Source organism: Eubalaena glacialis, chromosome 11, assembly GCF_028564815.1.
Source record: "Eubalaena glacialis isolate mEubGla1 chromosome 11, mEubGla1.1.hap2.+ XY, whole genome shotgun sequence".
Taxonomy (NCBI): Eukaryota; Metazoa; Chordata; class Mammalia; order Artiodactyla; family Balaenidae; genus Eubalaena; species Eubalaena glacialis.
The window spans coordinates 59,626,180-59,649,600 of NC_083726.1; the positions used below are offsets into that span (position 1 = coordinate 59,626,180).

Consider the following 23,421-nt stretch of genomic DNA (forward strand, 5'->3'; position numbering starts at 1 on the left):
GGAACGGCTGCCCTGCTGGCCGGACCGACACTCCTGGCACTAATTTACCTGCTCGAAAGCCGCGGGGCACAGGGCCAGCGCGGCCCGATAGGGGGCGCTTGAGGCATCGTCCCCTAAGAGCTTGAGAGCAGCTCCGCCTCCAGGGGGCGCCCGCACCCACGGCCCCGCTGCCAACTTGTTCCGCGGAGTCCAGCTGCTTTTGACGTTCGGCTCCACCAGAGCGCGGATTAGTGTCCTGTACGGTTTAGGGTTCAGAGTCAGATCCCAGCGGGAACCCAGCCCGCCCCTGGCCACGCCTAATCCGCAGCTAATGACCTCTGTCGGCTCGGTCAGCGTGGCCTGAGTCCTTCTGGTGGGAAAATGCGGGGAGGTGGGAAGAAATGGGATGTGGAACCCAAGGAGTTCTGTGTCTCAGCTTGGCCCCAGAGACCACGATCCAGAGATGGGCAGGACCTTAGAAATAGGGTCACCGACAAGGGGTGAGAGACAAGTACCAGAAGCAGGTGAAGGGGCAAGGAGCCCCGGAGAGGCAAGAGCGAAAGCAGTAATGTAATAAGGAACTCCGGCGGAGGCCCAAGGCAGGAGGATCAACGGCGGCTCCAAGGAAATAAGCGGGTCAGAGGGTCCGGAATGCGCTAGGCCCGGGTCACTGGAACTCACAAGAAAGGGCACCGGAAGGAAGGAGAGGGCCCAAGAAGCAAAGGGGCGCAGTACAGGGGCCAGACATCCCTATCGGCATCCTGGCGCCCCAGCTGTGCCACAAGAGCCAGATGTGCAGCCCAGCTGTGCGGCCCTCGACCTCGAGCTCCAGGAGTGATTTTTAGTCCCAGAGGCTGGAGGGCTAAGGGGCACAGGTGACAGGACACCCCAGCCCCTGACCCAGCCCTGGAGGTGCGGGTGCTCAGGGAGGGCCGGGCTCTGCGCTGCTCCAGGCTCTGACATCCCGTCAGTCGCCCTCCCCCGTCCCCCACACACGTAAGCACTGAGTCTCTGTCTCTTTGTTCTCGCCGTGTCTCTGACACTTTATCTCATTATCCGCCGGAGGGAGGCGGAGAGCTCGGGACCCCGCAGCCTAATTACAGCCGCGCTTGTCAGCGCAGGAGGCTGGGGAGGTATCAGCTCGGGGCGAAAGCAGGAGGGCCCCCAGAAAGGAACTTCTCCCTCTCGGTGCTCTGAGGGGCACAGCGGTGGGTGCACAGCTCGCCCCTGCCTGGGCACCACGGGGCTCTGGAGGGGAGAAGTGAGAGAGCTCTGTAGGATGGGCTGCCAGGGCAGCAGTGGGGGAGGCACGGAGGATGGAGGTTAGTGTGGAGTGGGGAGAGGTGCTTAGGTCTCAGCTCCTGGGTCCCTAGGACCCCAGTTCCCCAAAGACGGTGGCAGTGAGCTTTCCCACCCTGACAACATAGTATACACGCGAGTTCATACACCCCAGTTGGTCGCGTAAAGGGAGGCAGTCGCTCTACGACACTTCTGTCTCTGTCTTTTTCTCTTTTCTCCTTCAACATCTTTTCTATCTTTCCTCGACTGTTTCCTTTACTCCATTCTCTTTCTCTCCATCACAGCCAGAGACAGAACGTGGCCTCCTCGGATGGCTACACCAGGTAGGCAGGGGAAGGAAGTCTCTCAAGCCCCCAAACTTAACCAACTGACTTATTCTATTCTGAGCCAGGTGTAAGATAATGCCCGGCTTCCCTGGCCTCCAAACACTGTTCCAGGCTAACCACAACACAACTTGGAGAAACCAACTTGAAGAAACCACCCAGGACTAGAGTGGCTGGGGCAGCTTTAGTGCTGTTGGTCTACCTGTCCTCCTCCTCTTCCCACTATACTGTGGAGGGAGACAGAACCAGGGCCCCCAAGACCTGCCAGCTCCTGGGTGGCTCTAGGGGTGTCAGGGAAGCATTACAGATGCCCTCATTCTTTCCTGGCCCCTCCTGGTCCCACCTGTGAACACTCCCACCTGCACTTTGCTGGAGGTCTGTCTGCCTGTCCCATGGTGAGTCCCTCCTCCCACTTCTGGATCCCCCTCAATCAGTCTCTGAGTGAGAGTCTGAGAGGCCTCTCCCTTGGACCAGCGCAAAGCCCAAAGCATGATGATATCCCATGGGCCAGGGTCTGACCCCTTGGAGTGGAGAGTGGATGAGGAGAAATGCCCCTGTTCCCCAACAATTCTCTTCCCAGCCAAGCCTGGAACTGCCGTAGGGAGAGAGATTGGGGGCGGGGTGAGTCTGATGAAGCGGCCGGGCTGGGCCAGGCTGGGCTGGGCTGACCCCTCCCCAGAGAGGGGCGGGACCCCAGGAGGAGGAAGGGAGCAGGGACGCTGGAGAGGACCAGACACTGGAGAGGCGATATGGCTGGAACCAGCCTCGGAGCCCGCTTCTACCGGCAGATCAAGAGACATCCCGGGGTGAGTTTGGTCCCAGGAGCCATGATTCTACCTTCTAACTCTCTAGCTGCCCTGGCAACCCCCAAACCTCCCAGTACCCTGCCTCTTGCCTAGTTCCCCCAAAGCTCCTAATATTTCTTCAGGGTGCCCTCAATCCATCCCTGCAATATGCCCTCCGTGTCCCTTGAATCCACCTCAGACAGCCTCGCAATAGGTTGAGGAAGACTAAGGCAAAAATGTGGTGTGGGAGGCTGCCGGTCCTCCCTCGCGGAAGGGAGGGAGCGCCAGACCCGGAGTGGGGGAGCGGGCGGGCCAAGCAGAAAAGCTTGTAAAGGGCGATTGGGAGGGGGCTGCCCCTGAAAGTTCCCTCTGTCTTCCCGCAGCTCATCCCGATGATCGGCTTCATTGGCCTGGGCATGGGCAGCGCTATGCTCTACTTGCTGCGACTCGCCCTGCGCAGCCCCGACGTCTGGTAAAGGCCGGGCTTGGGACGCAGGAAGGGGTCCTGGGTGGGGCAAGATGAGACAGGGACGCACAGGCCTCCCAGGAATGGTGGGAATGAGTGGTCCTCGCGGGAATCCCCAGGCAGGTGGCATCTCGGGGATGGAGCCCGATCCTGACCTGCGAGGCCCCCCGCCTTCGCTCGGGCCCACCAGACAGCTCACTCCTCAGTGGCTGGCGACTCGGCCCGCTTTGGGCTGCGGAACTAGCACCGCTCCCGGCCGCGTTGCCATGGTGACGCCTCTCTGCTGGCCGCCGGTGGCCTTCTGGTACCTCTATCTCGCCGCCCAAGCGCTGGGAGTGTAGCCGGGTGAGCTGCTGCGGGCGCCTTTGGGGCCGGGGCGGCACGGAGACCGCAAGCCCCGCCAGAGGCGGCGGCAGCGTAGGGTCCTCCAGCACGCAGAAGCACCCACGGCGTTGTCTGAATTCGAGGCACGTCACTACAACCCCAGCGCCTCGGGATTTCTGCCTGATTCCCACCGCTCTGCTCTATGGGGCTAACTTGGGGTGGCAAGGAGCAGGCGGGAGTCCCTGGGCCGGGTTGTCACGTCTATCACCTGGCCCCAGGCTGAAAATGCTGACAGCCTTCTTGTCTCACTTGTCAGCACCCGCTAACGTGCCCCCTCCCCTCTCAGTCTCTGGGAAATGCCTCCCACCTCCGCGGAAGAGGGGGCGTGCTGGGGCGGGGGCGCAGACCCTGCGGGTCCCCTGAGGCTCCAGAGTCCTAGCTCCCAGAGAGGAAACCCTAACCCTCCCCCTCCCCCTCCGCCCCCCCCCCCCCCCACAGCTGGGACCGAAAGAACAACCCGGAGCCCTGGAACCGCCTGAGCCCCAATGACCAGTACAAGGTAACTCCCAGTGGCTTCAGGGTTGCGCCTCGATCCGCTCATCTCTTGATCCCAGCTGGCGCCTCCCACCCCAGCAAAGGGAGGCCTGGGGCACTCGGTGCAATCCCCCTTTCTCTACTGTAGTTCCTTGCAGTTTCCACTGACTATAAGAAACTGAAGAAAGACCGGCCAGACTTCTAAGCCTGGTTGCAGAGCACGTCGATGTAAACCACCACCAGCCAGCCTATTCATTTCTTCCACTCTCCACCGTCAACCCCAGGGCACCACTCTAGCCACCCCGTCCAGCTCCTGCTTACACAGGCCAGTTCCCACGAGGAGGGAGGCAGCTCCACCCCCACCCTCTTCCTTTGCTCCCAGCAGCGGAAGCACCTCTGACCCTCAGCTTCAGTCCCACGAGGGGGGAGGGGGAGGGGGAGTTAGGAGGGCAGGCAGTAGCCTGGGCAACCCAAAAGGCCATGCCAGTCCCCCTGCCCCGCGGGCCTCACAGGGCGTGGTGCACACTACGTGTGGAGCGTGGCCTACGTGAGAGCCAAGACCAAGCAGAGGCCTGAGTGCCAAGTGACGTGGCAGGCCCCACGTTAGCCCAGGCTCTGGGCACCAGCCCAGGGGCGGTGCTTTGGCTCGACTGGGCTCAGCCAGGCTCGTCACTGACAGCCCAGCCAGCTTGGGATGAGGCACCTACACCCAAGGAGGTGAAGCTTGCTCCTCCCAGTGCCCAAGCCCCCTGCTTCCCGTGCCAATGGGCACCCCCTCCCGCCTCACACCTGGGCCTCCCCCTGCCTTCCCCACCCCTCCCCTGCTCCCCTCCGTCCCCTGGGATCAAACAGAAGCAGCCGTGGGCAAAATACAATTTCATTTAACAAATTGAATTTGCTGCGCCTGCTAATCACGTCTGGTGTCGGCTCTGATCAGAGGGAGAGGAGACTGCAGCCCCAGGGGTCCTTGTGGTAGTGGTGGGAGGGAAGGGAGGCATGCTGAGGGAGACAAATCACCACCTGGCCCGGGGACCCCTCCCACAGTAACAGAAGCTCAGGGCAGGTCAGCATTTTATTAGATAAAAATGAAAGAAGGGTGCCTACCCACTCCTTCCTCTGGCTCACAAGGGGAACTCCCCCCTCCCCAAGAGAGGGCAGGGAGTCTATAACACTGAGATAATGAGAGAGGTTAGGGCAGAAAGCCCCAAGCCTCTTCATTCTAAGTCTTGTTACAAGAAGAAACCTCCTCAGCTACAAATCCTGGGAAGGGGAACTATACCCGCCTTTTCCCCTAAGTGGGCGGCCTTCCCCTCCTCCAGCAAAAAATTGGAAGATAGGCAGTTACCCCCACCCCTAATTTGTCCAGGTGGGGGAAGAGGAATAAACGTCAGTCTGTGCGCTTCATTTCTTAGATGCCTTCAGTGCTCATCAAAACCAGGCATGGGGAAGGCCTTGGCAAACTGCTCCACCCGTTGCCTGAGGTCAGCCAGCCGATGACTTGTTTCTGGGTCTTTGAGCAGGAAGGATTTGAAATCCTGGAGTCTGGCTAGAGATGGGGGAGAAAAAAAAAGTGGTCAGAGCTCTGGGGAAGGCTATTCGATCAGTTGAAGGAGGGGGGAGACAGTGAATGTAAACTGGGTGGGGGCAGGGGAGGTCTTGCCCACTCACCGGTCTTGCTCTTCACCTCCAAGCCGATGTTGACGCCTTCATCTATAAAGCCCACAACTTTCCGGAAGTCATCTTCACGGAACTGTCGAGAAGTCAAGGCTGGGGCCCCTGGGAGAGAGGCAGGAGAGGATTAGCATGGCCGAAGCCCACCTGGCAGCCACCCTTCCCTCCTGGAACCCAAGTCTCACCCAGCCGCAGGCCCCCAGGTGTGATGGCACTTCGATCTCCAGGACAGGTGTTCTTGTTGGCCGTGATGGATACGAGTTCCAACACCCGTTCAGCTCGAGCTCCATCCAGGCCCTTGGGCCGCAGGTCTACCAGCACTAGGTGGTTGTCAGTGCCACCTGAGGGGGGACAGTAAGCAGGAAGTACTGAGTCCTGGGCCTCTGCCTGAGGGTACAGAGGCTTTCACCTACCCCCTGGCTCACCAGACACCAGCGAGTAGCCTCGCTCTAGCAGGGCATCAGCCATGGCCCGAGCGTTCTTCAGAACCTGCAGGGAGTACTCCCGGAACATGGGGGTGCAGGCCTGGAGATGAGACAGCAGCACTGCCACCTTAAGCCCTGCCCCTTCTGCCCCTCCACCCCCAGCATAGTGTGACCCCATCCCAACCCCCTCCCATCCTGGCACCTCCCTTCCATCAGCTCCAACTTCAGTTGGCAAGGTGCAGGGTCTGAACCTGTAGGCCATGCCCCACCCACCCCACAAGAGTAGGCTCCCCAACCTGCTTTAGGGCTACAGCCACCGCAGCAATGGCATGGTTGTGGGGGCCCCCCTGCAGGGACGGGAACACAGCAAAGTTGATTCGGTCCTCAAACGTGTAAGGGATCTCCCGGCCCGTCTTGGGGTCCACAGCCCGCACTCCCTTCCGGTAAAAGATGAGTCCTGACCTGTGCAGGAGGTAGGCGGTCAGAAGCTAAGCCAAAAAGAAAGGGCAAGGGGGTGGGGAGAACAGAGGAAGCTGGCTGGCCCAGCCCCACAGGCTCTCAGAGTCCAGCACAGTTGTGCTCAGTGTGCTAGACTCCAGGGGCTGAGGGGAGCAGCCCTCACCTCCACCCCCAAACCCCGTCGGGGAACTGCCTCCACGGGCAAGAGAAGGAGAACTGTCATAGACAGGGCTTCTGGTGGGAATGAATTCCTCAGATCCAGCCCAACGATGCCCCGGGAGTGAAGGCAGTGAGAGGCAAGGCCTGACCTGGCCCCTCGAAGGGTCTTGTGAGTGGTGGTGGTGACAACATCCGCATGCTTGAAAGGTGAGGGGATCACCTTGGCAGCCACCAGGCCACTGATGTGGGCCATGTCCGCCAGCAGGTGTGCCTTGACCTCATCACACACCTGGGCAGGTACAGAGACAGGCCTCAGCCTGGGGAGGGCCCAGACAGGCCTGCCCAAGGCTGCCCCTCCTCCAAAATCTCCCCACCAGCCCTTAGGGAGGGGCGGGTACTCCAGCCCTCCACTCACCTCTCTCATGCGGGCGTAGTCGATGAGGCGAGCATAGGCACTGGTACCAGCTATGATGAGTCGAGGTCGGAAGAGCCGAGCAGTGAGTGCCAGCTGGTCATAGTCAATGAGGCCGGTTTTGGGCTGGACAGACAGACAAAAAGCTAAAGCCCTAAGAAGAAAGCAGGGCAGCTCCTCACAGCTCCCTCCCCACACCCTAGAGCACTCACATTCAGCTTATAGGGCATAGACTCGAAGAAGATGGATGTAGCTGAGACCCGCTTGACATCAGACATGTAGCCGTGGGTGAGACTGGAAGGGGAGGAGAGGAAGTAGGCAGGTTCAGAGTGGAATAACTCTCAGACTTAGCCACTCCCTTCCTGCCCCACTCCAAAGGCCGGGGTCTCTGGAACACTGCTCCTAGCAGGCACCACCCTCGTGGCTCTGGGCACTGCTTTCTGGGGTCTTATCTTCCTCATTCACTGGAACTTGCAGGACTGGGAGAGCCCTGTTTCATCCGCATGGAACACAGTAGGTGTTCAACAAATTACTCTTCTCCCACGCCCATACTGCCCACAAGCCCATCACCCACCCCATCTATACTCACTGGCCCCCATCGGGCAGGTCCAGCCCCATGATTCGGTCATGAGGCTGCAGAAGGGCTGTGTAGGCAGCCAGGTTGGCTGGGGACCCCGAGTAGGGCTGGACATTGACTCCCCATTGAGCAGGATCCAGGTCAAAGGCCTCCAAGGCCCGGCGCTGACACAGCAGCTCGATTTCATCCACTACCTCTGCTCCTCCATAGTACCTGCAATGGAAGAGGAGTAGATCAGGGCACAGAGAAAGGGTTCCACCATCCCCCTGGACCAGCAGCAAAGGACTGGGAAGGCCACTTCTCTATACACACTGGGAGGGTACAGGCAGGTGTCCCCCACTGGGATCACCATCCCTGAGGCTGTCCTCCAGCCTTCTGGTGCCTAGCCCTCACCTCTTGCCAGGATAACCCTCCGAGTACTTGTTGTTCAGACAGGACCCCAGGGCCTCCAGCGCAGCGCGGCTGCAGAAGTTCTGGGGTGGGGGAGGGGGCAATGTCAGAAGGTATTGAGCCCCCTTCCCTGGATCCCACAGCCCCATCCTGCCAGAGCCCCAGGCTGCAGGGAGGAGCCGGGTTCTACAGAAAGCTCTGTTCATATAGGATTCCGTGCCAGGCCTGGGGCAGGGCCAGAGCAGCATCCTCAGAAACCCAGCTGCTGTGATAGGTGTCTCCAGCAAGGCCACCTGTCCAGTTGAACCTGTGCTTCCAAGCTTCTCTTTCCTCTTGGGATGGAAGAGGGACCAGACTAAACTATAGGAGCCCCGGGAGGCTCTGGAAGCTTTCTAATGCCCCATCCCATAAGCCAGACTGGCCCTGCCTTTGCTTCAGAGGTCAGTAAGAAGAGAGGAAGATGAGGTCCTGCAGGAAGGCCCTGAGCCTGAAAGGGAGAGCTGGAGAAATAGCAGGAAGATGACCTGTTACTTGCAGCACCCACGGTGGCCTAAGCCCTGGCCCCTCTCCCAGGCCCCACCTCTGAAGCAATGAGCTCCAGGCCACGACACTGCCTGTCCTTCTCTCTCCGTAGCAGCTCCCACATCTCAGGGTCACTGTCTGATAGACTCTCCTGGCCTGACCAGCCCTTGGTTGCTTCTCCAGTCTGGGTCTGGGCTGCCTCGCTGTGCTGGCACCGTATGGCCATCCTGACCAGCCGACCACATCTCCGCAGAGGCTGGGGGAGGAAAAGACAGGGTCAAAGAAAAAGTGCCCAGAAAAACAACCCTCAGCCATGCTTATCAGGCCCTCAGGCTCCATATCCAGCAGCCAGTTGTCTCATTGGTCTGTTCCAGTTCTCACCACTCCCACCTCCACCTTCAAAAGCCAGTTCTAGAGCCAAGGTTGAGATCAATGTCCAGGGGGTGGTTCTGATTCGGTCCATTCACCTCACCTCAGACTCTCCCTCCACCTCTGCCCTTGAATCACTCTGCAAAGCCTCGGGCAAAGTCTGTCCTCTAGAAGCCTATGTCTCTGGAACTCAGGGGCAGTCCCCACCCACAGAAACGCATGGTCTTCCTGCAGAGCCTTCACAAAGTGATACCCCAGTCAGGGTGGGAGGCAACCAAACTGGCAAGAGTTAGGGCAACGAGCTGTACAGGTGGTTTCCAGAGCAACGGAGGTGGCAGGGTAGACCTTCAGCAGCCCCTGGGGAAGAGGTGTGTGTACGGGGTTGGGGGTGGACTGCTGGCAGGGAAGCCAAAACCCACATCTTGTCTTTTGTGCTCCCCACTCTTTCCACCTCCTTCCAACCCACAGAGCCGTGGGACCCCTGATACAAGCAAGGGTGACCAGCTGCATCATTTGCATGGCTCAGAGCTTGCAGGAAAGACTTAGCTCGCCGGTCCAGGCCAGGAACCCCGCTCGCTGGCCAGCACAGGGTCCACAGTTCTCTTCCCTAATGCCACGTCAAATGGGCGGTCACAAGGCCTTGGGGCATCTGGTTACCGGAATGGAGAGGGACCCCAATCACCCCGCGTGCACCGGGGGTCTCAGGGACCCCCTAGTTGCCCATTCTCTCTCCCCTCCCGCTCTCCCCTCCGGAGGACCCAGACACGTGCGTTTAAAAGCCAAGAGAACCCCAAGTTTGTGAATAGTTAACTACGATAGGAGGGGAGCTTACTTCCTACTAGTCACCCAGCCTCCGGAGCCCCATTCTTACCCGAGTCGCCCAGAGCAAAGAGAAGGGCAACATCGCAACCGGAGATGAAGGTCGCAGGAGTTCCAGGCACCAACTCCGTCCGGGGAAAACGAGGGGTTGGAAGAAGACTGATCGGAGAGCGCATGCGCGAAAAGAGCTGCCGGGAAGCCACAGAATTAGGGCGGGGTCTATGCATGCGTAAGGTGGACGCTTTATGGTCTTTTGGGAATTGTAGTTTTTTTTCCCTCTTCTTCACTTTCATTTCCCGTCTGTAGCCCCAGGGTCAGAAGCTTTTGCCTGAAAGAAAAGAGATCCAGTGCCGCCCCATCTCCTCGTTGTCCTGAAGCTCTTCAAGGTTTTCTTTCTTTTTTTTTTTTCCTGTCTGTTGTCCAGACAGCAACAATTTATTGGGTGTCTACTGAGTGAACCTAGCATTATTAGGCTCTCTGGGAAATACAAAGACTCCTATACAAGCTGAAGAGCCCTGTTGCACTGGAAAGCACCCTGGTTTGGAAGAGTGAGAGACCCAAGTTCAAGTTCCAGCTCTGGGACTAACTAGCAAATTAACCTATTTGAGCCGCATTTTCCTCACTTATAAATCAATAATAAAATAACATGTAGGAATTAAATGAGGCTGTATGTAAACATGCTCTTGGATGGATCATCCCCCCCTCATCCTCACAAACCTGCCTCCTCCGTGGCCATCTCCTCTTTCCCTGGGACATCTGGGAGCTGACGGAGGTGCTCCCTCCTTTCCTTGCACTTGCTGAATTTTGTTACCAATTCATTCTTGCTGCTCCAGCAATCACGGAGCTCTCTTTGTATCCTAGGGCTATAGATCCTTGGAGCTGGAAGGGATCTTCCTTGTAGCCTGACTTCATCAGGACTCATCCTTTAGGGGAGGGACTCATCGATCCCTCCAGGAGTAGGTTCCCAAACCTGGACATCAGAATTGTTTGGGAAATGTGATATAAATATATGAGTGGGGAACCTTTCCTCAGAGGTTCTAATTCAATGGATCTTAAAGAGTGGCATTTGCCCACTCACGCTGAAACACAACAAAACCTCTCCTTAGTGATTCTAATAAGCAGTGAATTTGAGAACCACTGCCTTACAACATTACAATTCATTCACCAGACACATTGAGCCCCTTCACCATGCTAGGCATGCCATAGCTGTGGAAATATCAGAATAGATCACTAACTGCCGGTCCATAAAGAGGTGAACAACAAATGCAATTACAGGCAGAGGCACCTTACTCTGCTCCCAGATGTCCAGATGTCCTAAGAGCAAGGGGAGGAGGAGAGGATGGCGATGGAGGAGATAGGTTTGTGAGTCAAAGAGCGGGAGGACAATCCATCACAAAGCCTATTCACTTGCAAAGTCTCATTTAATCTCCAGAACAGGCTATTTTATTATTGCTTTACAAGTGAGGAAACTGAGGCCCAGATGGGCTAACTTGCTAATTACAGTCATTCCCACTTGGTTCTCATATCAGGCCTCAGAAGTCCCCCATTAGTTAGCTCTAACCTCCTTCCCTCCCACTCTAGCCTCAGGTGCTTTCAGCTTTTTCCAGTAATAAGCTTGGTGTTGGGAGTCTGCTGGGTTCCTCTCCTTCTTATAATCTCTGACCCAGAGCCACTTCCCACCTTCCTCTTCCTTTCAGTTGATCCTGTTATCCATCCATCCATCACCTATTTATTTTCCCCATACTGACATTTCACTCCCAGGTGTGTCTGGGTGAGACTCACCTCCGACTCAGTTTCCCGCTGGAGCCAGTGGGCAATCCTCTGGAGAACACTGCTCTCTTCCGGTTTTACCTTGACCCAGGACTCAAGGCGAAGGAAGGCTGAAGACGAGGTGTCGTTCTGTGCCTCAGCTAGTCTGTACCTCCTCCCTCGCCCCAGTCAGGGGTCCCGAGGGGAGGCGGGGGGGGGGCTGAGCTTAAGAACTGCTAATGAAGCCGCAGCCAATTAACGCCCGGGCCAGGGCTGGGGGCGGATAAAATTAGCAGCTGTGTCGACGGGAGTGAGCTGGAGGCGGGGGGTGGGGAGGGTGGGCAGCTGGCTGAAGGGGCCCTTGTTTGCGTTTGCAGACGGCAAGCAGCAGCAACGCTGCTGGGTTCTCCAAACTCGCGCTCGTCCCTTCCCCCACCCCCTCGTCTCAGGCCTCCCTGCCTCTCTCCCTCCCTCCCCCAACCGTCTGCAAACTCAGCGCCCACGGAATTAGGAAGGAAAAGGAAGATCGATGACTCCAGATGCCGAAAACACCGTTTCCCCTCCCCCCGCCCCACCTGCCGCCTCCCGCCAGCCCCGCGGAGCTTAGCAGGTTGTCAGCGCTCTGCCTACGCTGTCCCTACATCTCCATCCCATTCCAGGCCTTATACCTCCTCCCCCAAAATAGCCCGCTGGTGGTCCGCTGTCAGGTCTAATCCCCATCCTATTTTCGGCAGCTTCACTTCGCCCACCTCTGGGAGGAAAATTCCCACCTCAGGCAGGGCTCCAACCCCAAGGGTCGTCCTCATCTGTATCTGATCTGGTCTTGGATGACCTCCAAGGTGCTAGCTCCGTCAATATTTGCCTCAGTTTCCCCACGAGCCGCCGAGGAAGGAGGCCCTGGCCAGGTCTCTGCCAGACATAAACCCACACCACCACCACCACCCCCTTCCCTACAAAGGTCTCACACAGACGCGTATTGGATTTCACTTTATTTTGTTCCCTTTCCCGTCTGTTTTGGTGTAGGAAAAAAAAAAAATCACCGAGAGGAAGCAGCTGGAAAGGTGGAGCAGGATGGCAAGGACCGGAGGGAGGCGGGCGGAGGGCAGAGGCCGGGTCGATCGCCTATGCCCAGGAGTTCCGCTTCCGCTACCCTAATTATTGGGGTTTCGGGGAAAGGGGGACAGGCATACGGCAAGCAGAAGGGGATGGGAATAGGCCACGGTTTATAGGCCTTTATGGTCTTTACGTGGGTACAGGGTGGAGGACAAGTGCCTGGGGGTAAGAAAGTCAGGGTGGGATGAGGGTGCCAGGCCAGGCATTATTAAAGCTGCGGGCAAAGGGAGTATCCAGCCCAGCGCCAGGGGCATAAAGAGGACCCAGTGTGGACGCAGGAGACGCTGGGACCGCCTCCAAGCCCCGCCTATTCTGGGGCTGCGCTCTTGCTCCTCCACTTTGGGCTGTAGCCAAGGGGGCTACCCCCAGCCCCGTGGGCACTCCCAATAAGGAAAAGGGGACCCACGCCGACTGATGGTCCCCAGGAGAGCTGTTCCTGTTCGCCCCAGAGTGGAAAGGGTGGACGCGGCCACAGGAGCTGCGGGGTACGGGGAGAGGTCCCACTTAGGGAGTCCGGGATTTCGCGGGAAGCTCACGGCCCGGGCGAAGGCGGGGCGCGCTATCCAAAGTAGGGGTGCTCGCTCTGGAAGTTATAGTCTGGGCACACCTTCTGCACCAGTTTGTAGTCAAAGCTGAGGAAGGAGACGAAAATGCAGATGACTTTGAAGGGCTTGGCACAGAGCCAGGCGGCCTGGCTCTGCGTATGCTCGGTGAAGCACACCTGCGATGGGTCGTACAGGCACGGGCGGTGCTTGCGAGCGCGGTTCGTCTTCTCATACTCCACGTGGCAGTTGAAAGCGCGTGACTCTTTGGTCCCGGGCACTCCCAGCGCGCCCCCAAGCGGACCCGCCATCGCGCCCCCGAGGGTGCCCCCTAGCCCCGACCCCGCGGCCGCTAGCCCCAGCGGGGGCCCCAGCCCAGGGAGCACCCCCTCCAGGGCCAGCGTAGACTGCAGAGGGTGGGGGGCGGGCCCCGGCAGCCAGACGCCCCCAAACTCGACACGCTTGGAGGGCGGCACGATGCTGACGCTGAGGTTGCCCAGGCTGGACGAGTTGTGACGGAAGTACACGCTGAAGGTACCGTTCACATGGTCAACTATCTTACCCGTCACCAGCAGCGAGAACTTGAGAGTGTGCACCCGGAAGTAGAAGTCCCCCCAGCCGAAGATCTTTTTGGCGCGGGCCGCTTTGATAGACGGCTTTCTGTTGGTGCGCTGCGCGGGGGACCCCGCCGCCCCAGCCCGGGCCAGTGCCCGGGTGTGGTTAGCCGGCCAGGCCCAGCTCCAGGCACGGGTGGTGCCCAGGCCGTCGGAGGACCTCGGCGGTGCCGGGAGCCGATGGCCAGGGGCTCCCCCTCCGGCCGTGGCCGGGCGCAGCTCCAGGTACTGCGGCCTCCCGGACTCTGGTATCTGGGCACTGACGGCCTGTGGACGAAGAAAGAGGAAAAGAGAGACGCTGGGGTTGTCTGGGGCCACCCGCCAGGGCCACGCCGGTCCCTCTCCACAGCCGCTAGGAAACTAAATGGAATCGGGCCTCCCGGAGCAGTTGCTCAGGGAGTGCGCATTTGAGTGGGCCTGCAGCCCTTTCAAGCTGTGTGGTCTCGCCTCAATTTCTACATCTGTGAAATGACACTGAGAATCCTTGTGTTCTCAGAACTCTGATGAGGGCTGAGAAAGCCAAAAAGGCCAAAGCCAATGTGGGTTTGAATAGGGAGTGGAGCTGTGGACTCGGGCTTGGTTGGCAGTAATGGGCCAGGGAGAAGCTGGACTCCGGCAAAGGGAGGCCATGACCATTGTCAATGTCCAGCATCAAGAAAGAGTGAGACCTCCCAACACTTTTGCCAAGACCAGAGCCCTCACCCGGGCCTCAGCCTCTACTGCCTTGTGTGGCGAAGCAAGGGAAACCAATGGAGCTGCGGAGAGCAGTGGAGAGTCTGGACGCTGTGGGTTGAGGCTTGGGAGCTACGTGGGCACCCCTCTCTGCCTCCAGCACTCCTGCTGTGGGGGAGGCCACCTGGTGGTCTCCCTGGGCTGGGAGGGTGCTGGAAGACCACCCCCTGCCTGCCCCCACTCGTCTCCGTGTGTCTCAGGTGGCCACCGATCTGGGAGACAGCACGGGGGAGTCCAAGATGGATCCATAGGCGAGAGCTGCCCGGGCAGGCCCGGGCCATCAATTATCTGGGGCGGAGCGGGGGTGTGTGGGTGTGTGGGGTGGTGGCTGGGAGTGAAGGAGACGCGAGCAAGCGAGAGGAAGAAATATGGAGATGCTGCTCCAGCGAGGAGAGGGAGAGGAGCCGTGCACGTCAGAGTGTGTCAGTCAGACTGTGCTAGCTGTGGCCATTCAGTGTGGCCCTTACTGCGTGTGGGTTCGGCTTGGGGGGCAGGGAGTACTGCGTGTGTCAGTCTGGGGTGGTTGTATTTCTGTTGGCCTGAGAGGGTTGTACGTATGTGTCTGCCTGCCTGGAGTGATGATTCTGTGTGTGTGTGTGTGTGTGTGTGTGTGTGTGTGTATCTGTATGCCCCTGTGTATCAGTCTGAGGAGGCTGTGTTATGTGTGTCTGCCTGCTTGTGGTGGCTGAACGTCTGTTGTATCAGTCTGTGATGGCTATGTATAGGTGTCCGGGTTGCATATGTGCTTGGGTTGGCTGTGTCTGTCTGTCTGTATGTGTTGATCTGAGTGAGGCTGTGTTTCAGTTTGTGGTAGTTGCATCTGTGTGGCTGGTGTAGTTGTATGCCTGGATTGGCTGTATATCTAAGGGTGGCTGTGTGTGATTCACTGAGGGTGTCACTTTCCCTGTGTGAGCTCCTATCATTCTCTGTCCATGTGTCAAGCTCTTTCTCAAGGGTGTGTGTCAGTGTATCCACAATGATATAACAACTGTGGTCTCATTATGTTCCCCTGGGGGGTGCATATGTGTGAGTTGTATATGAATGGTCTGGGGAGGGGGGGGTCCCACACTGGCCTGCAGGATGAGCTTTGGGTAGGTAAAGAGGCCAGGCAGCATGGGTGTCCCCCTCTGTTTGCATACACCATGTGTCCACAGGGGACAGGAATGGCAGAGTCAAGCTGCTGGGCTAGAATCTCCACCGCCTGGTCCCCATTCCCGCAGCTCTGCGATCCTGGGTTATTAATGCCGCCGGGTTATTAATGCCGCCGCCACCCGCTCGTCATACATATTTATCGCCCCCCTCATTCCTCCTCCGGTCCATCTCTCCTCCCAGCTCAGGTGAGGGGGGCGGGAGCGTCAAGAGTGATTGACTCAGACTGACAAGCTCGAGCTGGCAACTAACACCAGGAGGGTGGGCCTGAGAGGGGCTGAGGGGAAGGGGTCCAGGGCCACGGGGGAGGGGGAAAGGGCCTTCCAGGAGGAGGGAGCAAGGCCCCAGGAGGTGGGCTTAGAGAGAGCAGGGCCTGAGCCCCGGAGGAGGGAGCGTGTGAAGCTTCCAGGGGAAGTCGAAGAATGGTTGGGGGCGAGTCATTTGAACTCTGACACCTAATCTCCTCACCCCTCTGGGCCCAACCACTAGCTCTTTCCGGGGCATCCATCGGTCCCCAAGCCTGCTATTATGACCCCGAATGCCTCTGAGCTATCCCCTCCCAGCACACCCCAGCAGCACCAGACATCCTGCACCCAGTGCAGGACCTGTCGACTGCTTCAGTCCAGCGACTCCTCCCAGGCAGGGGCTGGGAGAGGCAAGTAGGTTTGGCTGGGCTGTGAGGGGTGCCAGGTGTCCCCCCACTGTGATCCCAGACAAATTGCTGCCTGCGCTTCTCTGATCCTGGCAAATCCCTGGGCTTTGGGCGCCCGCGCCCCCCACCCGCTGCTGCAGACAGCCAAGATAATAGGGAAGAGTTGCGGGGCTGGGGCGGTGGGCGGCCGAAGCCACCCTGTGTGGAGAGCTCAGTCAGGGAGGGGCGAGAGTCTTCGAGGAAACGAGCCGAGAAATGGGAACATGGAATCAAATCAAATCAAATCCTCCCTCTGGCTTCCTTGCCCGCACGCTCGCTCTCCCTCTCTTGCTCTCCCTCTCCCTCTCACTGTTTTTCCATCTCTCTCTCCCTCTCTCAGTCTCTTTTTGTCTCTGTCTCTTCCTCACTCTGTCTCTAATTTTCTCCTTCTGTGATTCTGTTTTTCTCTCTGTTTCTGTCTGTCTGTCTAACTGTGGTTCTTTCCCTCTATCCTTCAGATTGTCTGTCTCCAACCGTGGGTGGGGATGGGAGGGAGGGGAAAGCAAGGTGATAAGGGAGTCCCTCTTTGCCTAGAATCCATGGTGCTCTCCCTCCCCCTCTACGAATGAGAGTGGGAGCAGGGTGTTGTCTGAGGAAGGGTCCCCCTCACTTCAGAGCTGGTTTAATTAAGATAATTGGGCGCAGTGACATTTGCGGAGGGGAGAAGTTAGTCTGGTTGTCGGCTTAGGGGGGCAGGAGGGAGTGGGAGGGTGAGGATGGGGGTGTGCTTCACCAGACGCCTCCGGGCCCTGGCGGGGCGGGAGCCGAGCCAGGAGTGCTTTGCCCCCAAGGCAGCGAGCCCACGCATTGGAGGGGAGTTGAGGCTGCCTTTTGCTGCTGAACAAACTCCACTGGGGTGGGGGGGCTCTTTTGGGACGGGACCGCTGGGAATGCGGGAGGATCAGGCTGTCGGCCCCCCAGCCGCATTGCAGGGCGCACCTCCCCCAGGCCTCCAGGCCTCCAGACCGGTCGGTGGCTTCTCTCCTGCTGTGTGGGTCAGGCGGGGTGGCTCAGGATTCTGACTGGGGGAGGGGATGGCACCCTGTGGTTGGGGAGGAGGAGTGCTCCAGGCCTGGGTTGGGGAAGGAGAGGGAATAGCGTACTGAACCCTTGCACCTAGAAAGAGGTGCGGGCACCGCAGTCAGGGCGGGTGAAATAGCCAGGGTCTGGCTGGGAACCAGGGATAGAGACGGGGGTGAGGACAGAAGTGGGGTGGACTGGACAGGCTGGGGTGAAGACTGGGACAGGGATGGAGGGGGACTGGGCAGGCACAGGTATATGGTGCAGAGATAAGGATGGAACAAGGACAGGCATTGGAACAGGGATGGAGAGGAGATCAGAAGTGGTGGACAGGCATTGGGCAGAGACTAGGATGCAGATGGGATAGGGGCCAGGAGAATGAAGGTGGGGAAACAGAACAAGGTGGGAACTAAAATGGGGACAGAGGAAGACAGGGATGGTGGATGAGGGATGGGCATTGGGGAAGAATGAGAGTGGGATAGGGACTGGGAGATGGGGATGGGGACCAGATGGGGGTGGGAACAGAAATGGGGGATGGGAAATGGTTATTGGGCAGAAACAGGGATACTGAGGGATGCAGAGACCCAGGGGATGGGGTTGGGGATGGGGAATGTGAATGGGGACTAGAATGGGAAATGGGGGACAAGGAAGGAGATAAGAGACAGGGACAGGGAGACAGGAGCTGAGGACAGGTATGGGAGACAAGTCAGAGGAAAAGGCAGAAGACCGGCAGGATCAGGCTATGGGAGGGGGCCAGGCAGGTGGAGGCGAAGATACCTCCTTCCAGACCCTACTATAGCTATAGCGTGAGGGGGCGGGGATCGCCGGTGGGGCGGGCTCTGCCCTTGGGCAGGGCGCCCCCTCCCCCTCAGCCCCGCCTGCCCGCCTGCTCGTGGCCTGCAGCGCAAGGCTCACCGTTATCTGAATTTTTATTTTATTTTATTTTATTTTATTTCCCTGCTTCCCAGAGCCGGCGCAGTCCCCCCGGGAACAGCCGCCCCCCGCCCCCCGCCCTGCGCCTCACTTTATTATTGCAATAAATGTGCCTATAAAGGCGCGGGCTCCGGGGCGCGGTGTGGGGGGAGTGGGAGCCGCGGAGCTGGGATGTAATTTCCCGAAGCCGGAGCCGGAGGGGGAGTGGGCGGGGTGGAGGTGGAGGAGGGGTAGGCGAGGGAGAGGGGGAGACTCGCCAATTTCCAGCGCTCAAGGCAGCGCTCCCTGCTCCCCATCCCCGCCCCGCAGCTCGTTCCCACCCCAAGCCCCGCGACTCCCCACTGCGCCCAGCCACCCTTGAGCCCTGGGACCCCACCCCCATGACCGACCCTGCCCTCTCTCTGTTACCCTGTCCCCTGTCCTGGCCCCCGCCCATGTGGAGTTCCAGGGCTCGGTCCAAAGTTCCGCATCTCCTCGACGATGACTTCATCTCTCAACCCCCGGATGCCCCCTCCACTTACCTGGTCTCTCTGAACGTTTATCTCGCCCCTTCCCAAAGACCCTGTCTCTGACCCCAGTGACCCTTCTTTACGTTGTTTCTGTCCCCCAAGTACCTCACCTCTTCCCCAGCCACCCTGTCCTGGACCTCCAGCTCCTCCCCCACCCCAAACCTAAGACCATTTAAATTCTTCTTTCCGCGGGTGCCCCTCCCATACTCGCAGGCCCTGGCCCAAGGGAGCTATCACAGCGCCCACCTCGCCTGTGTCCCTGGCCCAGCTGCGGCCCCTGATTACCCCCAAATCCCTGCGGACAGCTCTGGGCCCTGGCCCAGGCTGCACGTGCCTAAGTGGCCCAGCCAGAGATTAGCTGGGGGGCTAGAGGGGAATACGGAGGCAGGAGGGGGTGGCTAGACGCAGGGCTGGGGCCAGCCAATGCTAAGAGACTCAATTCAGCCTAATCCTTCCCTGAGGCATGAGAGAGCTGGAAGGTCCCACAGGGCCCTGCCCCTGCCCTCCCCCAGCTAATTAGTAATTAGTGATTAGTGATTAGTGACTATTGATCGCCTGCTGCTTCTCCCAGTAGGCGGCTGCTTTGGCAAGGGGTGGGGAAGACCAGAGACAGAGAGAGGACTCAAAGACAGTGTTAGAAAGATCCTGAAGGAGGCCTGGGCCAGAGCCCCAGGGGCAGTGGAAGCCGGGAGTCGCAGGCCCTGAAAGGAGACCTGGAGCCTGGAGCAAGGAGGAAGGAGGGAGAGAGCTCCTGAAGGAGGGGCAAGTGAGCGCGTCATGGGAGAAGGCAGGGTTGTTAATGTTGGACAATTAGGGTTTCCCTGTAAACTGTGCCCCACCAGCCTCTTACCCAGTGTCAACCCAGTGCCAGCTCTGGCGCTGAGACAGCCCTGAGCGCGCACACACACACACACACACACACACACAAGCCACACTCAGATATGTAAACACATCCTGAGGCTCACACTCAAACGCACTCAAAATGACAAGAAAGCAGATACACACTCACAAGCCTCGGAGACTCACATACAGACAACACATGCACCCCAACACACATATATCCACCAGAGACACACCTCGGGGTAAACACATGAGCACACCCCATACTCATGAGTGCACACAAGCGCACACAGATAGGTACTCAGACACACTCTTTCCTACACACACTCCCTCATGCAGTTATACATATTCACACACCCACGGTCTGTACGTACACGTAAACACAGCTTCTCACATGCACACAAGCTGGACTAAATGGTAGATACACTCTCCCCCACGGACTCCAACACGGAGGCCCACAGCGGCAACTCTAGCACACTCAGATACATCCCCATCGCTCACATCCTCGCGCTTACTCTCCCTCAAGTCTTCACCAGATGTTTCATTCCCCTTCAGGGGGCAAAGGAAATTAAACCAGATAGGTCCACAGGGGAGTTTATTTGATGGGGAGAGGGAAGAGGAGAGTGGGGAGGAATTAGAAAGGAGGGGCAGGGGAGTACCATCCATCCCCACCACCTCTCCCCCGGGGGCCTTCACACCTGGGTGGGTTGTGGGACACAGACCCCCTCCCACAGAGCTCTATGGGCAGAGCTAGGCAGCAGGTCCAAAAGAAGCTCCTGCCAGTGGAAGCAGTTTTTGTGGAGGGGGCTCCTCTGCCCACCTTCCAGCTCCTCAAGGTCACCAGGCCGGTTTGGGAGAATCAGGGAGCTCCATCGCCAGCTTCACTAGGGCAGCCCCTGCCCTGCTGGAGCTGCTGAGTGCGATCTGGCTGAGCAGGTGGGGGTCCAGGTGTGTGGGGAGAACTACACCCCTTCCAGATTCTGCAGGGTCTGGGAGCTGGGGTGCAGGGAGTAGGGGTTTAGGGAGCCACCTGTCTGCCCCAAACTGGGTAGGTCACACTTAGGGTAGGAAACAGTAAAGTCAGAGACAGGGGAGCTGATGGAAGAAGATAGGGGTCCTGGACCTAGGCCCCCATTATGGGACACACAGCAGGGCACAGATGGCTGCACTGTGAAGCAGGCACACTTGCACTCACCCCTTCAGAGCCAACACCACACGCCACACCAGCAGACACGCACCCTGGACCCCAGCACTAGACACCCAAGCCTGGCTGCCCCAGACACAGGCACGCACACAGGTGCACACGGTGACCCCCGCACTCCACACCAGCACACACAAGCACGCCGTGTACACAAATCGAAGCCTCCAAGTCGGGAGGGAGGCAGATCAAGTCGGGGCCCCTTTAGCCTCTGTCTTCGCCCTGGAGCCTCAGGGAAGGAGGCAGCCTAGGGAAATGGGGGCGAGGACAGGGCAGGAGGAGAGACTCTTTCCAGACAGCCCTCTCCCCCTACCCGCCGGGCGTGAGAGAGGGGTGTGTCTGTGAGGTTGTGCAGGGGAGATGGTGTCTCCGCGGGAAATGTGATGGGAGACTGTAGCCAAGTTCGGTGGTATCTGTGTGAGTCCGTGTGTGCGCGCGTGTGTTCGAGCTGTGTATCCTCGGAACACAGTGCCCACCTGGCATTGTGACAAGGGCAGAGAAGAGAAATGAGAAGGCGGGGGTGGATGGGCGGAAGGACAGACAGCGAGGAAGGCGAGCGAGGTTGGCGCGGAAAGACGGCAAGGCTGACACCCTGCTGGCTTGTCTGTCTGTCTCGCACTCCCGCTCCGTCTGGCGCACTCGCGGGTCGGGCTTCGTCCCCTCCCCCGCCGCGCCTGGAGCGGGATCCGAGTCGGGCCTCCACCCTGGCACCAGCCTCCCGGACCCTCAGCCAACTTGCGCTGGGAGAGCGCCTATCCTGAATCGGGAATCTGTCTGTCCGCGTCCCCCACGCCGCGCAAAGTTCGGAAGCTCCGAGCGGGAGGCGGGGCGGGCGCACGGAGCCCCTCGCACTCTGGGACCTTTGCGTCCCGGACCCCAGCGCTCGCGCTACCGCAGGGCAGCCCTTACCTTCCTCAAGAGCCACGGGCCAAAGAGCAAGAGAAGCCATTCCGGGAGCAGCCGCATCTTCCCGGGAGGCCGGGCGTGGCGGGCGTGGCGGGTCCCGGGCAAGCGGGAGCCGGGTCTGAGGTCGAGGGCGCGGGGTGGCTGCCGAAGCGGCGGGAGCGGGCGGCGCGGCCCGCGGACTGAGCGGCGAGAGGAGCGGAGAGCGGCGCTGGGGGCGGGGCGCGGGCGGGGGAGAAAGTTGGGTCTGACTCGGGCGGGCTGGGGGGCGGGGCTCCGCGGAGCTCCAATCCCGGCCGCGCCCCGCGCGCCCCCTCCCGCCCAGCTGGGGGCACCGAAGGTGACTTTCACCCCGACACGCCCCAGACACGCCCTCGGCCCAGGTGCGAAGCGGAGAGGGCTGAGGGATTCGGGCACCCTGTACCCGAGAGGCCGGGTCTGTGCACCGCTGAGGAATAGGGCCGGGAGTGGGGCTCGAGGCTCCGGGACCTTGTTCCCGAAGCGGGGCACGGTGGAGCAGGGGCCTGGGGAGGCTCAGCGGCCCAGCAAGACCAGGGTCCCTCGGAGCTCCGGGCCCCTTCGATGCTCCGGGCCCTGGAGGGTGCCAGGGCAGAAGCAGGGCAGGGGCCGAGGTGAGGGCGGGCTGGGCCCCGGGCGCCTGCCGCCGCGCGGCGCTGACGGGGATGGATGGGCGCCCCGCGGCTCATTCGGCCCGGAGATGAGAATCATTGATCACGGACGGAAACCCCATCACGTCTGTCAATAGGGCTGACAAACGGCGCCCGCCGCCCCCCCCCCCCACCGCCCCCGCCTTCAAGGCACCTCTGCGGTCTCAGGACCCCTCCGCTAGATCCGCCGTTCACCTTTGCCCCTCGCCCCCCACCGCCGACCCCTCCACACGTCCCAGAGCATCCCCGCGTGTGGGGTTGGGCAGGAACCGCGCCGCCTGTCCGGCCTCTTGGTGCAGTCTCCATCCCTTTTCTCCCAGTGTCCCATCTTTCACCATCAGCTCCTCTAGATCCTTCTCCCCTTCCTCCTCTGTCTCTGTCCTTGTCTCTGTCTCCAGCCTGGCCCTGTCTCTGGCCCTGTCCTCTTGGCCGTTTCTTCATCCCTCCCTCCTCCCACTAGTCTCTCTCTCTCTCCTGCCCAAGGAGTCTTCAGCTGTCAGCTGTTGCTATGCACTGAGGCTGTGGCTGAGGTTGTGGTATGACCGACACCTTGACAGCGAGAGATAGGGACAAGCAAAGACATAGAGAGACAGAGAGACAGACACATACCCGGAGACACCAGCACATGCCCCCAGGCATGCACGCAGGTGCTTCACAGGGGCAGGCCACACTGCAGAGGTGAACATACAGGCAGAGAGAAACACAGTCACACAGAGAGCAGCACACACACAGACAGGTGCACACCTAGAGGCACTGATCCACACAGATGGACACACTTGGTTTACACACACACAGGAGCACACAGAGACAGAGAGACAAATGGACACTTTCACCAAGAGACAAGCATACCCAGCCAGGTACTCAGAGCCGACCCCACCTTCCTTGCCTTGGCAGAGAGGCAAACATCCACATATGGAGATGGACACCCACTCAGGTGTACGCCGGCACTGGCAGTCCGAAAGACAAGCCCAGGCACACACAAAAACAGATATAGGGATGTGACAGACACAAAACAAGGATTAGGAATGCTGAGAAGATGAGGCGGACACAGAGACACCCAGAGAGACAGACAGAAGCCAGGAGGTAGGAATCTGGGTGCAGGTGGGGCAGAGAGGGAGGCAGGAAGGGGTAGAAGGCCCAAGGCCAAGAGGCTCCATCCAGAATCCTGAGCCTGTGTGCCAAGCACAGGGGCTGCTGAAATGGTAGTGGGCAGTTGGGGAAGTAGGCACACTCAGGCCCAGGGCACC

General features: G+C 59.4%; 3 protein-coding genes across 3 annotated transcripts; 1 reads left to right on the top strand and 2 right to left on the bottom strand.

Annotated features, from left to right (window-relative positions):
* The first annotated feature begins 2,296 nt into the window (after window positions 1-2,296).
* On the top strand, window positions 2,297-4,604 carry NDUFA4L2 (NDUFA4 mitochondrial complex associated like 2). The gene is made up of 4 exons (XM_061204157.1): window positions 2,297-2,407; window positions 2,770-2,858; window positions 3,675-3,735; window positions 3,859-4,604. Exons 1-4 carry the CDS (start codon window positions 2,351-2,353, stop codon window positions 3,913-3,915), a joined length of 264 nt encoding a protein of 87 aa, XP_061060140.1. The 5' UTR covers window positions 2,297-2,350; the 3' UTR covers window positions 3,916-4,604.
* A 165-nt stretch (window positions 4,605-4,769) lies between these two features.
* SHMT2 (serine hydroxymethyltransferase 2) lies at window positions 4,770-9,683 on the bottom strand. The gene is made up of 12 exons (XM_061204155.1): window positions 9,566-9,683; window positions 8,384-8,581; window positions 7,807-7,886; window positions 7,426-7,626; window positions 7,049-7,130; window positions 6,840-6,962; window positions 6,574-6,713; window positions 6,103-6,268; window positions 5,807-5,906; window positions 5,567-5,722; window positions 5,379-5,486; window positions 4,770-5,256 (listed from the first exon to the last, which is right to left on the bottom strand). The coding sequence occupies exons 1-12, from the start codon at window positions 9,596-9,598 to the stop codon at window positions 5,129-5,131; spliced, it is 1,515 nt and encodes a 504-aa protein (XP_061060138.1). The 5' UTR covers window positions 9,599-9,683; the 3' UTR covers window positions 4,770-5,128.
* A 2,579-nt stretch (window positions 9,684-12,262) lies between these two features.
* On the bottom strand, window positions 12,263-21,675 carry NXPH4 (neurexophilin 4). Its single transcript, XM_061205198.1, has 2 exons — window positions 21,513-21,675; window positions 12,263-13,798 (listed from the first exon to the last, which is right to left on the bottom strand). The coding sequence occupies exons 1-2, from the start codon at window positions 21,567-21,569 to the stop codon at window positions 12,935-12,937; spliced, it is 921 nt and encodes a 306-aa protein (XP_061061181.1). The 5' UTR covers window positions 21,570-21,675; the 3' UTR covers window positions 12,263-12,934.
* Between the last annotated feature and the right edge of the window lie 1,746 nt (window positions 21,676-23,421).